The sequence below is a fragment of the Neofelis nebulosa genome, chromosome 8, assembly GCF_028018385.1.
Source record: "Neofelis nebulosa isolate mNeoNeb1 chromosome 8, mNeoNeb1.pri, whole genome shotgun sequence".
NCBI lineage: Eukaryota > Metazoa > Chordata > Mammalia > Carnivora > Felidae > Neofelis > Neofelis nebulosa.
This window is the reverse complement of record NC_080789.1, coordinates 26579524-26595895: the sequence shown is the minus strand read 5'-3', so window position 1 is coordinate 26595895 and position 16372 is coordinate 26579524. Positions and strand designations below refer to the sequence as shown.

At 44.7% G+C, this 16372-nt stretch overlaps 1 protein-coding gene across 1 annotated transcript in view; it reads left to right on the top strand.

Annotated features, from left to right (window-relative positions):
• Positions 1-16372, top strand: part of PLXNC1 (plexin C1) — a 151037-nt gene that overhangs the window by 100114 nt on the left and 34551 nt on the right. The window contains exons 16-21 of the mRNA XM_058741784.1: positions 84-185; positions 492-595; positions 5031-5069; positions 5318-5442; positions 6742-6940; positions 11878-12024. Of these exons, the coding sequence (XP_058597767.1) occupies positions 84-185; positions 492-595; positions 5031-5069; positions 5318-5442; positions 6742-6940; positions 11878-12024 (716 nt within the window). The remainder of the gene's footprint in view (positions 1-83; positions 186-491; positions 596-5030; positions 5070-5317; positions 5443-6741; positions 6941-11877; positions 12025-16372) is intronic.

The following is a 16372-nucleotide window of genomic DNA, read 5'->3' as shown; positions in this document are numbered from 1 at the left end:
AAGAAATGTCAAGGTTGGTTTGGTTTTCCTGTTTGTTTTTTGAGTTAACATGTCAATCTGACGCTGGATGTCTGTCTCCTCAGCGGCCGTGGGGGTGACCAGACACAAATCGAAGGAGCTGAGTCGCAAACAGAGCCAACAGTTGGAGCTCCTGGAGAGCGAGCTCCGGAAAGAGATACGTGACGGTAGGCTCCAAAATTTTATTTGTAGAAAAACAAGCCTTTTTTTTTAATCATTTGTTTCTTTTTTACCCTTAAATGGAGCTGGCCACAGTAATGAGAACTGTTTGTATAATAGAAGACATCTGAACAGCAGGGTCTAGGCCTGGCTTTGTGTTTTATTTCAGCTCTGCTCTGCAGCCAACCAAGTAATTATCTATTGTTTCTTCTTTAATGAAAACCAAGGTCATACTCCGTGTTAGACAAAACAGCAGAAGATCTTATCCATTGTTTGTTGAGTTAAAATATTGCTCTTGGGATTCTGTTTTGCAGGCTTTGCTGAGCTGCAGATGGATAAATTGGATGTGGTTGATAGTTTTGGAACTGTTCCCTTCCTTGACTACAAACATTTTGCTCTGAGAACTTTCTTCCCTGAGGTAAAAGAGCATTGATCATATTCCTAAGGTTGAGTCTTGAATAATAATGAAGGTGCTTGTTGCTATTGTCAAAATGGGTGTTTGCTTCCAAGGCAGCTGCAGATAACGTGCTTGGTACAAAATAATGGCTCAAGTTTGAGCAGAGCAGGGAGCAGGACAATTATTAATTGGATTGATGAGGATATAAAGCAGTGATGGGTCACTGACAATTATTCTTTGTCCAGTAACAAAAACCTAGGAGGGACAGAAGTTCAGAGTGATGATTTTTGCTTTATTTTACTACCCGTTTAGAGCTGAATTTGTAGCTGGGAAGCCCGCTAGTTTATTTAAAAATCAATAAATTGTGGGCTGGCCAATTTGTTGTGTTTATCTGCACGACTTCTATTGCGGCTACTAGATTATTCACTATTACTTCTCAATTGGAAATGAAAAGAACTATGGGCCGAGAGGGAGGGAAGTCGACATGTGTAGAATTTGAGTTGATAGCAGCCATTTTTAGCAATGTTGGGTTTTTATGGTTCTCTTCAACAGTTGTTCTCTGGCTGATCAGTCCGTATCATCCTCATTTAGTAGAAATAGTTGCACGAAATGATTGATTAATCCGTTCTGGGACTCCGAGGAGTAGTCTACTTTAACCCTTTGGGTTTTCAGTCTCACTCTGTTCTAACGCCTCCATCTTCTCCCCCACTCGCTCAGCCTTCCTCCTTCACACTCCCAAGTCTTGGGTGAGGTACACTCGTCTGCCTGCCATCACTTCCACATCCTGATGCCCCCACTTCACCATGTTGCCCTTTTTTGTCCAGAACTGGTGACCACAGAGGAGCCCAACCTCTGGAACATCAACACAGACGATCATGTTTAACTCTAGATTTCTAAACAAAGCCAGCCCAGAGCTTCTATCACCTTACCAGAGCTTCTCATCTACATTTGGCCAGAAGCCTAGAGTTCAGAAGCTCAGACACATGCAGTAAGCAATTTCCAGTTTCTCTATAATTCTAGAAGCAGTCATCATGATATGTGATGCTGTGTCTCAAGGTTGGGATACCTCCATAAAACACCCACCATATTTTTTTTTTTTTTTTTTTTTGGTCCAAGCCTTACTATTGTAAATCAAGAAGGCTATAAATAAGACCTCAGTTTTTTGTGCTTGTACAATATATTTTTTAAACTTCTCCTCCAGGAGTACCAGGTACCCAGGCTTGCATTTGCCACCTCATCCATCCATTTCTATGGCAGAACACCACCTAGGGAGGGGGGTTCAATTCCCTGAATCAGGATGACTATGCAGGACATCACCAGTCCTATTCACCTGCTATCATCTGAGATCCCCATTAAGAATTTAATAGCAATAAAATAACAGAGATTTCTACCATCAACATGAGGATTGTGTGGGCTTTTACAGTTAATGATTGCTCTTGAGTGCTGAAGGGAGTAAAACTGCAACCTGAAAAAGAAATTGCCCTGTCTTCTAAATTCGGTAATCAAGAGCAAGATAAGTGATGAATGCAAAAGACACTGTTGCAAATTGACTGTTTTGGAGGGCGGGCGGGGAATCCCAGGAACAATGCTGTATTATTTTAGAAGAGAGATACAGCTGACCCTTGAACAACACGGGTTTGAAGTGCATGGGTCTACTGATACATGGATTTTTTTCAGTAAAACAGTACAATCTCATAAATGTATTTTCTCTTCCCTATGGTTTTCTTTTATAGCTTTTTAAAAATTTTTTATTAAAACCTTTTAAAAAATTTTTTTTTAACATTTATTTATTTTTGAGACAGAGACAGAGCATGAATGGGGGAGGGTCAGAGAGAGAGGGGGGAGACACAGAATCCGAAACAGGCTCCAGGCTCTGAGCTGTCAGCACAGAGCCCGATGCGGGGCTTGAACTCACAGACCGCGAGATCATGACCTGAGCCGAAGTTGGACGCTTAACTGACTGAGCCACCCAGGCGCCCCTTTTTTAGCTTTTTTTTTTTAAAGTTTATTTATTTTGAGAGAGCATGTGAACACACATGAGTAGAAGAGGGGCAGAGAGATAGAATCCCAAGCAGGCTCCATGCTGTCAGCATGGAGCTCCACACGGGGCTTGATCTCACAAAGTGTGAGATCATGCCCTGAGCTGAAGTCAAGAGTCATACACTTAACCGACTGAGCCAACTAGGTGCCCCCCTTCCCTATGATTTTCTTAATATTTTCTTTTCTCTAGCTTATTTTATTATAAGAATACAGTTACAATACAAAAAAACATATAAACTGTGTTAACCAATGGGTTATGTTATTGGTAAGGCTTCTTGTCCACCAGAAGGGGTCCACCCCTTGTGGACTATTAGTATTTAGGTTTGGAGAAAAAGTCACATGCAGATTTTCGACTGTGCAGAGGATCAACGCCCCTAACCTCCTCATTGTTAAAGGGCCAACTGTAGTTGCAAGAAGCCAAACTGATTTAACTCAGGGTTATATATAATCTTGAATGGCAGTTGGGAAAGACATGAAAGCCAAAGTCGGGAGGAGTCACTACGGGAGAGGACCCAGAAAAAACAAGGATAACTATCAGAACCCTATAAAGACCCAAGTTACAATTGAATTTATAATAAAAGATATAGAGAACCAGAAGATCATAGTCTTTGATCACAGTGCCAGTTGAAATATATTCTAGGCTGCAGATAAGTCCTGTGTCAATTAGGCCCTTTACAGATCTATCCAGGAGCCACATCCTCCAGGCCTGGAGGTTGGGTGTTGGATGAAAAACGTGAGTGGTTAACACCTACCAGACAACAGTAGGCAAAACCGCAGGAAATTGTTCACAGAGGCCAAGGTATTACCTGGTTCTGTGCCCTGCCCTTTGGTTTTTGGCTTTTTAAAGCCTTTGTTTTCATTCTATTGACTGGTTTGTTTTGCTTTACATAGGAGAAGAAATAAGAGTGAGCAGTGCATCCTACCTCCTAGAAGAGGGAAATTTAAATGAAGGGAGGAAGGAACCTTAGAATACAGGGAGCCATCATGGCATTTCCCTATTTAAGGTCAGGAATCAATCTGTTTAAACTGTCCATATAAAGTTGGTTCAGCAGAAAAATGTTAGGAACTAGAAAATGCAAACCCAAGGTCTGATTTTTCTGCATATTACTAGAGGAGAGTATGACCAAAATAGTTTGAGGTCTTCTGCTTAGGCTAACAAATTTGAAACTATAAAGCAAAAATCCTCTGCAGAAGAAATTTACTTTAATGAGGTATAAAAATAGCCTAAAGTTTCAAATATTACCCCTAAAAAAGAGGAAGAGAAAAACCTGAATATTCAAGTTTATATTTTCATTCTGTTGACTCATTTGAAGTGTTACTCGGCATGCTTTTAAAATTTAATCATTGGGGCGCCTGGGTGGCACAGTCGGTTAAGCGTCCGACTTCAGCCAGGTCACGATCTCGCGGTCCGTGAGTTCGAGCCCCGCGTCAGGCTCTGGGCTGATGGCTCGGAGCCTGGAGCCTGTTTCCGATTCTGTGTCTCCCTCTCTCTCTGCCCCTCCCCCGTTCATGCTCTGTCTCTCTCTGTCCCAAAAATAAATAAAAAAAAAAAAAAAAAAAACGTTGAAAAAAAAAAAAAAAATTTAATCATTTAATTCCAATCAGATTTATGACACATTAAAAAAGGAAACTCAAATTTAAAATTTCACATCCAGGAGCCACACAGCATAGCACACAAAAATAATTGTAGAAACCAGCAGAACAGTAGCCTTGCGGTCTAGTTTGCCATAAATTCGTGACAAAAACAATAAAAACAGCTGCCATAGAGAACTTACCGTGCACCCATTCGTTTTGTTTTCACCCTAAGCCTAGGAGGTGGGAATCAGGAGTGTCCCCATTTTGCAGATGAGGAAAGTCAGACACAGAGAAGTCACATAACTTGCCCAAAGTCAAGTGACCAGTAGGTGAAAAAACCAGGACAGGAGCCCAAGTAATTTGGCTCCACATCCTAGCTTTTAACCACCCCACTCAAGCCCTCTCCAGTAACACTGTACATTGAGACAGTAGATACGACTAAGCTGAGACTTGTAAAAACTTACCGAGACGACTCCATATTTATCCTTAGAAGGTAAATTGCTTGAGGAGTGGTCTGCACATTTGCATAATCTTCTTTACCACTTCTTTCACTTTCGAGTCAGTTCTTTTGAAGTGTGAGATTCCTTCCTCTACCAAAAATGGGACTGATGCAATAATCATTCTTCGTCTTAGAGGCTTCCAGAATCCACTGGTGCTTCTGGAGAGCTGAATAATTATTTATTATGTATCAGAGGATGTACAATGAACCTAAGCCCAGAGGCTCTTCAGATTAGCAACCAGTGTCTCTACTTTATTAAAACGGACTTGGGTATTATAGCAAAAATACACTATTCATTTCCTTTGGATGTTATGAATAATAAAAGTGTCTCCTTCCTCTCAGTCAGGTGGCTTCACACACATCTTCACTGAAGATATGCATGTAAGTCTATAAGTTTTCATCTTTAGCCCATGATTGCCTTTCATCATGTCCTCTTCCTCCTCCTCATCCCCATTATTGAATTTTTGTGAGTTTTTTGGAATCATGAACTCAATATTAAATAACCTATCATTTTGGGAAACCCATTGTGGATCTATCTTCTAACTTTAATAAGTTTATATATTTATATTAATTATATTATATCATATCATATCATATCATATCATATCATATCCATTTGTTTTTTCCAGAACAGAGATGCCAATGATAAGAATGAAAGTCTCACAGCCTTGGATGCCCTAATTTGTAATAAAAGTTTCCTTGTTACTGTCATCCACACCCTTGAAAAACAGAAGAACTTTTCAGTGAAGGACAGGTATTGGTCAATTTATTTATATTTTGGAAGTCATTAAGTAGGGGAAATAAAAACTCTTGAGCCCCTTGTTTTATTTCCAAACCACAACCTGAACTCAGTATCTTGAAAATGTGGATTTACCTATAGAGGCTGCCTGATCGAAGGGTCATGAAGCCATGATTGCTCCATTTCAGATATCACACAACCTCAACACAGATTCTGTTTTGAAAGACACACACACACACACATATACTCCTCCCACCAAAACAAACAAACAAAAACCCTGAAAAACCCAACCCCAAGAAGAAAACATGAGTCCTGAATCAAAAAAGCAGAAGTATTATTTTCTGTTTCTAAAAACACCTGAAAATTTGGGAAAGACGGTCACTTCTTGTTTACCACTTTAATTTAAAAGTTTAAGTGCTAGAAACACATAAAAAGTCCTGGAATTAACATTGGTGCCTGGTTTTTATGGATTGAGGACAAAGGTGGTTGACCTAAGACATTAAAGAATACAAGTGCCCACAGGACAGCACCCCATCGCCCTTTGGCTTCTCTAGAAGACACCATCAGTGCCAAGCCCAGCCACAGTGAATAGTTAACCTCATTAACCAAGGCTCTTTTTTTATGTGCTTCTTTATCATCTGTATACCTTCTTTTTTTTCTTTCAATTTTATTGAGATGTAATTGACATACAGCACTGTATAAGTTTAAGCTGTGCAGCATAATGATCTGACTTACACGTATTGCAAAATGATAACCACAATTAAGTTTAGTTCGGATCCATCATCTCGTACAGATACAAAAAAAGTGGGGGTGGAGGGGGGGGGGGATGAACTTTTAGGATTTACTCTCTTAGAACTTTCAAACATACCATACAGCGGAGTAGCTGTAGTCATCGCATTGCACGTGACATCCCTAAGCATTTACTTCTCTTATAACTGGAAGTTTAGACCTTTTGTCCACCTCCCTCCAATTGCCCCTTTGTCCCCCACCTCTGGTAACCACAAATCTTTTTCCGTGAGCTTGGTTCTTTTTCTTTCTTTTTTTTAGATTCCACACGTAAGTGAAGTCACATAATACTTGTCTTTCTCTGATTTTTTCATTGAGCATAACGTCCTCAAGGTCCATCCATGTTTTCACAATGGCAAGATTTCATTCTCTTGTATGGCTGAACGGTATTTGGGGTTGGGGGGCGGGGCGGTGTGTGTGTGTGTGTGTGGTACGCAAATATACCACATTTTCTTTATCCATTCATGTGCTGATGGACAGTTGTTTCAACGTCTTGAGTATTGTAACCAGGGCTCTATTTTTAAACAGGTGTCTGTTTGCCTCCTTCCTGACCATTGCCCTGCAAACCAAGCTGGTCTACCTAACCAGCATCCTGGAGGTGCTGACCAGGGACTTGATGGAACAGTCTAGTAACATGCAGCCTAAACTCATGCTGAGACGCACAGAGTCTGTGGTTGAAAAACTCCTCACAAACTGGATGTCGGTCTGCCTTTCTGGTTTTCTGCGGGTAAGTGTCCTATCCCTTGGCCGGTCAGAGGTAAGACAATAGGTGGTTATTTTTAGCAGATGCTAATGCCTTTGCCAGGGTAAGTCCTGAACACTCCATGGTGTCAGCATTTAACCTCTTTGAGACTTGGTCCTTGGCAGGAGCAAGTGGAGGGGAAAATAAGAATTGTTTTTGCTGTAACCTATGTAAATGTGACTCATTTAGAATTTCCTCAGGTAAAACTTTTTTTTTTCTCTTTGAAACAATTTCACTGTGGTAAAAACAATTAACATGAGACCTATCCTCTTACCAGATTTTTAAGTGTGTAAAACAGCGTTGTTATCAGTAGGCACGATGTCGTACCACAGATTCCTAGAACTTATTTGTCTCGTGTAACTGCAATTTTCTACCCATTGGCTTTGGGTATAAATCACACCGGTAATTAACAACCAGGGCCCAGGCGATCTAGTTAAGAGAAGAGACTGAGGGGACAGAATATTTCAGATGCTGAAGCGAGCACGTGACTCGAAGGGCCTCTGAAGCATCTTGGAAATACCCGTTTACCTACTAATACAGGAAGCTAATTACACTCCATTCTAACCAGTCCTTCCACATGGTTCTGTTTGTTTAGCAAGTCTCCAAAGAGCCGCCCGCCCCCTGAGTTCCAGTTGGAGTTACTGTCTGAATGTGGTTGTAGCCTGATTGAATCTTAACATCCTTTTGAATGCAAAGTTTGTGCAGACTCCAGTGGGTCAGAGCATGGGTCCTGGAGCCCGCCTCCTGGTCTGCATCTGGACTCCCGTCACTTACTAGACGAGCCTTCCGGACCTGTCTCGGCCTTGATTTTATAACCTATAGAATTGGAGGAAGAGTATTTTAGGGCTGTTCTGAAGCCTGGATGAGAAAATGCATGTAATTGCTTGTCACCAAGTAAGCACTCCATAAATGTTGGCTGTTATTATAAAATATTAATAGGAAAAGAAGAGTGTTCTGTTGAACCCAATCTTCGTTCAGCCCTCTGAGGCCCCTGTACAGAAGATTCTTAACCTTCTTTAATTTCACCAGCCATCCAGATTCCAGCAAAACTGCATAATTGTGTATTTGTAGCTAGTTCCAAAATCTAATTAAACTTTGAATAAGATACACTGTTATGCCACAGGTTTTAACAGTGCTACTTAAGTTTAGATCCAAAAGCAGCACTTTAAATAGACTGTGCTTAGTTTAATGTTCAATGCAATCTTACAAGTAGATGCACAACGTTTTTTTCTTGTTTTTTTTCTTTTTTTAACCGATGCCTTCCTCTCCCAAGGCGCTACCCATTTATTAAGATTAATGAAATCTGCCGCCTTTTCTGTTTACTTGGTATAAATCATCATACGCTTTGGGGAGGTGTTGAGCAGTTACTTCTGGGGTGAATGTTTTTGCTTTCGACCATCTTAGCCTCAGCCACAACCACATCTAGACAGAGGCGGCTGGCCCCACACCTGGGTCCTGGGTCTTAGTCTTAAAAGGCAGGCTCCTGCCCCACCACTGAATCACAAGCCCTGGGGGTGGTTTCCAAGCTTCTCTAAGTCATTGCATGAGCCTTGCATTTGAGAATCCTGCGGTAATAGAAAGAGCCCTGGAGTGGGAGTCTTGGGTAGAAGGAGCAGGTTTGGGCTCTAAATTCATGTCAACCCCAGTTAGCTGTGCGTCTCTGGGAATGGTATTTCTCACCTGAGCAACTGTTTTCTGTCCGCTCCGCAGGGGGGCGTGGTCACTGGTTTTAAGTTTCTTTCCAGCCCTCTCTCCTGGGATCTGAGCCCTCAAGTGCCGGTTGGAGCCTTGTTTTTGCTCCCCTGGGGCCTTAAAGAGGTGAGGGTGTTCCAAAAATCTGGGCGCTAAGCCCAAACGGCTCCCTTGAGCAGAGGATTCTGGGTCAAGAATTTGCAGTGCTGATTCAAGAGCATGTCGAGCACTTGAGACGGTGAGGGCCATGCGCGCGCCAGGAGGAAGTGGCAGTGAGCTAGTCAGTCAGTGAGGCTTTCATTCTCAGTGGAGTAATTCCCTGTGCTGCAGAGGGTCTGACGTCCCACACCAGAAGCCCAAGGGGGTAGGGGGCTCTGACAGCCTTGGTCCTTCCACCCTGCCCCACACCCTGTTGCCCGGATGCCACTGGCTCTGTGACCCCCCGGTGACTTCCTCCTCTCCACTTCCAGGGCTCCGTGAGGGAAGTATTCCTAATAACGGCCATTTATTGGGTGTGCCAGACATCATGCTAAGAGTTTTGCTTTCTTTTTCTCATGGCATCCTCTCATTTAACCCTGTGAGAGGAGTATCTTGATGACCATTTTGCACACGAGGGCATTGGGGCACACGGAATGGACATGACTCTCCTCGGACCCCACAGCTGGTTTTGGGAAAGCACCAGGGTTTGAGAGCTCTTCGCCACCCCGCTTACTGCTTCCCCAGTGAGGCGGGTACCACAGGCTTACAGGAGGATTTAAGGATAGAAGGAGATCACAGGCATGAAAGCCTCTGGCTCAGCCAGGGCCAGAGTCTGGTCTCACAAAGAAAAGGAAGGTGAAGGGGCCGAGCTTTGTTCCCATCACAGGAGTGGTTCCGGAAGGTGCACTCCCCCACAGCCAGCTCCCTGCGGAGCTGTGTTCTCTGGTCCCGTAAGACACCTAAGCCCCCAGCAATTGTGACTAACTTAGAACTTGTGTTCGATAGTGACGGAGAGGGGGCGCCTGGGTGGCTCCGTTGGTTAAGTGTCCAACTCTTGACTTCAGCTCAGGTCACCGTCTCGCAGTCCATAGGATCGAGCCCCATGACGGGCTCTGCACTGATGGTACAGAGTCTGCTTGGAATTCTCTCTCTGCCCCTCCCCCACTCTCTCTCCCTCCCTCCCTCTCTCTCAAAATAAATGTATTTTTAAGGTGATTTTATTAAAGCACGGGGATGGGACCCACGGGCAGGAAAAGCTGCCAATAAACACACATTTTTAAAAAATAGTGACAGACCTCACAGTTTTCTAAGCCAGATACACGTCAGAATCCCCTGGGAAGGTGTTAAAACCACAGATGCCCAGGCCTCACCTCCGGAAATTCTGGATCTGTAGGCCTACAGTAGGGTCCAGGCATCTGAATTTTTTACATGAGCCCCAAGGAATTCTGGTGACGATTACCCAGGTTTAGAACTCTGGGTGTGGATAACAGTGTAAGGCAAAATATTACTTACCTCCATCTAGCTGCACTCTGGAGAATTCCGGGGAACTCCTGACTCCGAAGCCATGGAGTCCATAGCTGCCCTCCAGCCCCACAGAGCCCACTTGACCCCTAACCGCAGCCTCTGTGGGCAAATCCAGCCCACAAGGCTCGTAAGGACACTCACCCCTGACTCTGATGCGTGCTGGAGGGAAAAAGAGAAGTGGAAGTTCTAAGTTTGCAGCCAGGACATTACCCAAGGGGACAGAGGGAGAGAGAAGAGAGCAGCGTTGTTGCGAACCATGAGATAAAGGAAGTTTCCCAGAAGAATTTAAATGTCAGGTGCTAGTCCCCGCTCTCTCCCCACCTGGGAAAGTTTTGAACATTCCAACTGTGTCCTCCACTAAGGAAGAGACTCCAGGACATGTCAGCAGGGAAGAGAAGCGTGATAAAGGGAAGCCAGTGGAATGGAGGGTGGCAGAAGGGGACCAAAGGAAACCCTGGGACTGGGGAGGGCACATGTTTTTGCAGGGAGTATAAAGCATGGGATGGGCAGGCTGGGGGGGGTGGGGTGGGGTGAGATCCCAAGAATCTTGAAAGAGGTCTTTGTTTACCTGTTCAGGGGAGAGCAGGGGAGAGACCCAGTGGAATTTCTCCTTTTCAAGCCGGGCTGTGACACTGAACGGTAAACGGGTGCTTCAAGCCTTAGCCACTTGGCTGGTATCCTCATCACCAAGGCAGTTTGACTTCCAGGTTCCTGGCTCTTCCTCTCCCACGTTTGGTTACTGTCTGTTGATTGTAGACCTTGATTGTTTAGCAAATATGCTACTGAGGACCGGGGCTGCATGCTCTGTGAGGCTGAAATGGAAGAACACACCAGCCTCCCACTTGAGCCGCTCAGAGCCCATGCAAGCACAGTGTGGCTGCAAAGTGGAGGCATTTCAGTCCCCCTGAGGGTAGTAGGTAGCCCCTGGTGTAGGCACAGATGCACACGGCAGAAGTTGGGAGCAAGACGCAGTCAGGATGGGCTGAATTTGGGAGGAAGGCCTTAGAGCTATGGTGTCGGCTCTGGCCCAGGGAAGGGAGTTGGGGTACACGAGTGGCCCCACACCAGCAAAGGCAAAGGCTGCCGGTACATGTCCCACCCGCAGCTCTGCAAACCACAGGGTGCTAGCCGGCACCAGGGGAGAAGGGAGGAAGGCTACCGATTGTGATAACTGAAGGCCACTTCCTTCATGAGAAGCTCTTAACACCAAAAAGTACCCTCTTGGCAAACGTACAAAATGTTCTGACATTTATTCTGGTTACCAGAGCTAATTATCATGTGTGCGTTCTAATGCCGTTTATTTTTGGTTTGCTCAGAAGGGCGATTCGATAAGAATGTAAACAAAGCTTAGGCCTCTGCATCTCCTATAGGCATTAGCCAATATGAGCATCCGTCTGCCATATAGAAGCTTAAACGTCACAGAACCACCCTCTGAGAACTTCGTGCTGCTGTTGACTGTAAATTCTGGGTGTGTGTGTGTGTGTGTGTGTGTGTGTGTGTGTGTGTGTGTCTGTGCTTGCATGTGTGGGGAGAGGAGGCGCTTCCTGAGTTTTGCACCCAATCCTGAGTGAAGCAGTGTGTATTTTCTTGGGAGTCTCGTGTGGATTGTTAGAAGACACCGCCTCCTGTCTCCTGTCGCACTGCCATAAACTGAAACTTTAACTCTTTGGAAGAAAGTACAGTGGATTCTGCAGACCGCTAACTGTCGCCTTTGTGTCTCTTCCCAGGAGACGGTTGGAGAGCCATTCTATTTGCTGGTAACGACCTTGAACCAGAAAATAAACAAGGGTCCCGTGGATGTGATCACTTGCAAAGCCCTGTACACCCTCAACGAAGACTGGCTGCTGTGGCAGGTTCCAGAATTCAGTACTGTGGTATGTTGGTGATGAAGCCTTCCTTCCAGACTCGGAAAGAAGCCTGGCTGGGAGTTGGATGGTGGGGTGGGGGTAGGGAGGGGGGGGTCCACTTAAAATGAAGCGGTATCATTCCTACTGTGGGAGGCCTCAGACGATGAGTTAATTAAAAACAGTAGTTGATAAACTATTAACACGTGTTCACATAATAGATTTTAATTACTGGGATGGGGGTGGGAAGGCTTGTAATGATGCCTGGGGTGCTCATCAATTTCCAAAGATTTTAATATCAGGATAGCTTATAGCTTTCAGCGTCGTCAAAGGAAATGCAAAGTGCTCCCTATTCAGCACTTATAATTGCAATCAGAATTTCTCAAACGGCTCTGCTCTGGAAGACAATGTGTGAAGATGTATTTCAACCAAATTGAGGCCGTCTTATTTTAGAACGATAACACAAGACAAATTCCACTGTGTTCCCCATGCAACATGACACCCTTACTTTATTTTCATGGATTAGTTACAAATGTTTGGTGTCATGCACTTAATGTTCTGTGATCTCATAGATATTTTTAGAGGAACGCTGTAAATCACTCCAGGAAGATGACTGCCTGGCTGCTGGAAGGTTTCACCCAGTGGAGAACTTCCTTTTCACCCATCCCTACCCCCCACCACCCTCTTCTCTTCCCTTCCTAAAGGAAGAGAGACCGATTTCCTGCGCGCTCACAGATTTTAGAGAAAGGGCCAAGCCCGGCAAATACCTCCGAAATTACTTAGGCATTTTCTGCTCGTGGAGACGGGGGAAAGAGGTTGCCGTCATTTGGTTTTGATCTTCAGCTTCGTGGAGACTCTGGGCTTCTTCACAATCTCGTTAGTGGAGGAGGAGGAGAAAATGATGGTGGGGTTTTGGTATTACTCAGTAAGGGGGCTGAGTCTCCTGTGGCTTAGCTCTGGACGGTGAGAACCGTGGTGTCATCCTGGAAGAATTCCTTCCCTAATTGGAGAAGGCACCACGTCGCTGTGGGCTGTGTTATGGTTACATCCTCTGGTGGGAGAATAGTCCACAGATCGGCTGCTTCGAGTTCTAGGTCACTGCCCCATGCAGCTTACCCTGCCCTGAAGGCACCACACCCGACTGCCATCCACAAGGCGGGAGGCTTGAGCAGAAAGTCAACATTTCTCAGTGTTCTGATTTCCGTTACTACAACTGTCTGTAGCCAAGAAGCGAGGGGCAGTGGCTCTCAGATTTTAACATGCATCAGAATCCACTAGAGAGTTCGTCAAGCACCAGTTGCAAGGCAGCACCCCAGAGTTTCTAATTCAGTAGGTCTGCGGAGGGCCTGGGATTTTGCATTTTTAAAGCGCTCCCTGCAGAAGCAGCTGGTCCCGGAACCCCCAGGAGAACTGCTGGTATAGTGATGAAGAGGCACACGCTGTATCCTGCCTCTGCCCCTGCGTGACTCGGGGCACGTTTCCCAAGCTCCCTATGCCTCAGTCTCCTCAGTGGAGATGACAATCATGGTGCCTGCCTGTTTCATGGGTGTCGCAAGGGTGCAGAGTCAGTGTTCTGTAAAGCACTTAGGACACTGACTGCTGTGTGCGGGCCGTGTAAATCTGTATTAAATTTAATTCACCCCTCCCCAGGCACTTGTTAGAAACGCAGATCCAGATAGGCCGATGCCTGGGCCTCCCCTCAGGACTGATTAAATCAGAACTGCTGGGGACGAAGCCCAGGCACAGATAGGCTTTTTTTTTTTTCCAACACTCCAGATAATTCTAATGTACGTCCTGTGCGGAGAGGGCAGGGTGTTTTGGAGAACAAAACAAACTTTGTTTGCATCAGGGCCTGTCGACACCTTCCCCTATGATTGTTTGAAGACGGACCCAGGGTCTCGGTCCTACCCCCAGGGATGTTCATGCTTTCACTTTGAAACATTTTCCAGGCCCCACAGATTCCCAAAGAGAAATATCTGTGAGCGTGTATAGGTTGGGGGAAATGTAGCACTGATTTAGTTTCATGAAAGCATGAGCCCCCAGCAGGAAGGAGAGGGAAGGAGAGGACCCAGCTGGGAGTGGGGAAGGAGTCAAATGCCCGAAGCAACTTTGGAGGTTTGAGTCCTTTCTAATGTTTTACATGGAAACACTTTTTCCGCCTTTCATTTTGAAACGTTATTTATTTCACAGTCAATTAAGACCATGTGTTTCGGATTTGTTAACTCTCAACTCTTCATCCAAATGTTTCTTGATGTTGAAGGGATTCATGTTGATTCTTGGATTCTCTTTTCCTTTATAGCCCCTGGGGAGAAGGCTAATGGGAAATTATGAATTTAGAAATCCAGATAGATCTTTCTTTTCAAATGCAGATTTGCCAGTAGATAGGAACTGGAAAAGGGGTAGACCACTCGTTTCCAGGGGCCTTGCCTTTAAAAATGATTTTTACTCCCTTGTATTGTACCTGCCCCAACCTGTCTGTTTCATGGTGGATGGTTATATTAGAAGCTCCAGAGAAGGCACATGATCTGGGCTATGCTTGTGTGACAAAATGTTGGCAGAAGGTCAATATAAAAATTTAAGGTTTTTCATTTCCTTTCAGGCAAGTTCCCCCAGCCTTAACCATCGTATTATAATTTTCTTCCTTCCTCCCTCCTCCTCCCCCCCTCCCTCTCTACTCACCTTCTCCCCTCTTCCCTCCCTCTCCTTCTTTCTTACCTCCCTCCTGACCGCCCCCCCGCCACCCCCGTCATGAACACCCAGTGGTTTGAGATCTTGATTTTCTAAATTTGCCTGAGGTGGTTTATGTAATTGAAAACCGGGGTATGCTGAACAAACTCGATTCTGTGTGTGTGTGTGTGTGTGTGTGTGTGTGTGTAAATTCTTTCAAGGAAAGAAAAGTCAGAGAAAAAAACAAGAGCAGCCACACGAGCAACTTGAAATGACAGAGCCTGCTGCCATGACAGGGACACATTTAAAAGGGGCCCCCCAAACTCCCGTTTGGCTAAGTGCTCAGAAACACAGCACCTCATGTAACAACCCGAGAGCTAGGTTTCACACCTCTAAGATTAGGATGTGTTCTCCCTGAGGTCTGGGGTGTTTTCTAGAACACAAAGACATCCTGCCAATTTCTCATACGTGAAATCGTTCTACTAACAAATGGGCTCTGAGAGGCAATTCTTTGCTCACTGCAAAAATTCCTCTCTTTGCTCAAAAAGCCCCATACGGCCATACTTACTCAGGTATCACGGGAAACATCCTTCTCTATCAAGGCATTGCAGGCTGGCGTTCGATGAAGAGGCTGCCCCACACACGGTCACCCCCGTGAATGCCAGCATCGAGCCGGGTTTGCGCACATGCAAACTGCCTCTAATATCAGGGGATTCAGGTTTGACAGCTGGAAGAGGAATAAGCTTTTTGCTCCGTGGTTCTTCCCCCTTTACAACATTTTAGGCGTGTTCAATTTGCTGCTGGAGAACCTCAGGCCCACCCTGAGATTGCAGGCTGTGCTGTGTCCGCGTCGAGAGAATGATTTCAGAGCAGATCCCCTGAAATTTTGGAAGCGCAAAGGAAGGCATGAAGATTTCAGTTCTAGGAAAGTGCACCACATGGGAGAAAGGACATTTGCTTCACTTTCAAGAGGAGATGAGAAAACCCAATAACTCGTAGCAAAGTGTGCTGAATTAGCAGGAGAAGGTTGACTTGTAATCAAAGTTAAGCGAGAAATGGTTTTTTGAACTCTTAAACCCAGGAAATGAGCCTGCCAATCTGCTATATCTGAGAGATAGCATCTTGGCACCCTGGGAAACAGTGCTCCGACAAACATATTATTGCCCTCGTTCTCATATCTATGAGAACGTCTTTAACATTATTAGAAATTCTCAGAAAAAGTACAGATACATGTCTATAGACATCTTAATGCCTCCACTACGGTTTATTGAAGACTTATGCCAGCCTGCACCAGTCTGCCTTTTTGAACCCAGTAGTTACCATTTTGGGGACAGTCATGTTTAATAAAATATCTCATATATAACAGAGTCCCGGCTATCTCTAGTGAGAGTTTCACATCTACATGCTTCCTTTAACAGGGTGGCTCTCCCCACCACTCCCTAACTCCTTCTGTTCCATTAGTTTGTCCTTTCAGAAGATCCATTATCCCCATAATTAAACAACCCACTGTCCCGATTAAGTCATTCTGTGTTCCTTCAATTACATCCCATTGTTCATTAAATCCTGATGTTTGCACTTCAGCAATCTTGTTTTTAATACTCCTAGCATTTGTGGAGAAACAGTGAAGTTAATTAACAATTCTTGGGCTTTTTTTTTTCCCCCTTTTGCTCTCTACCATAGTGCAAATCATTTCCATTATGACTTGCAATAA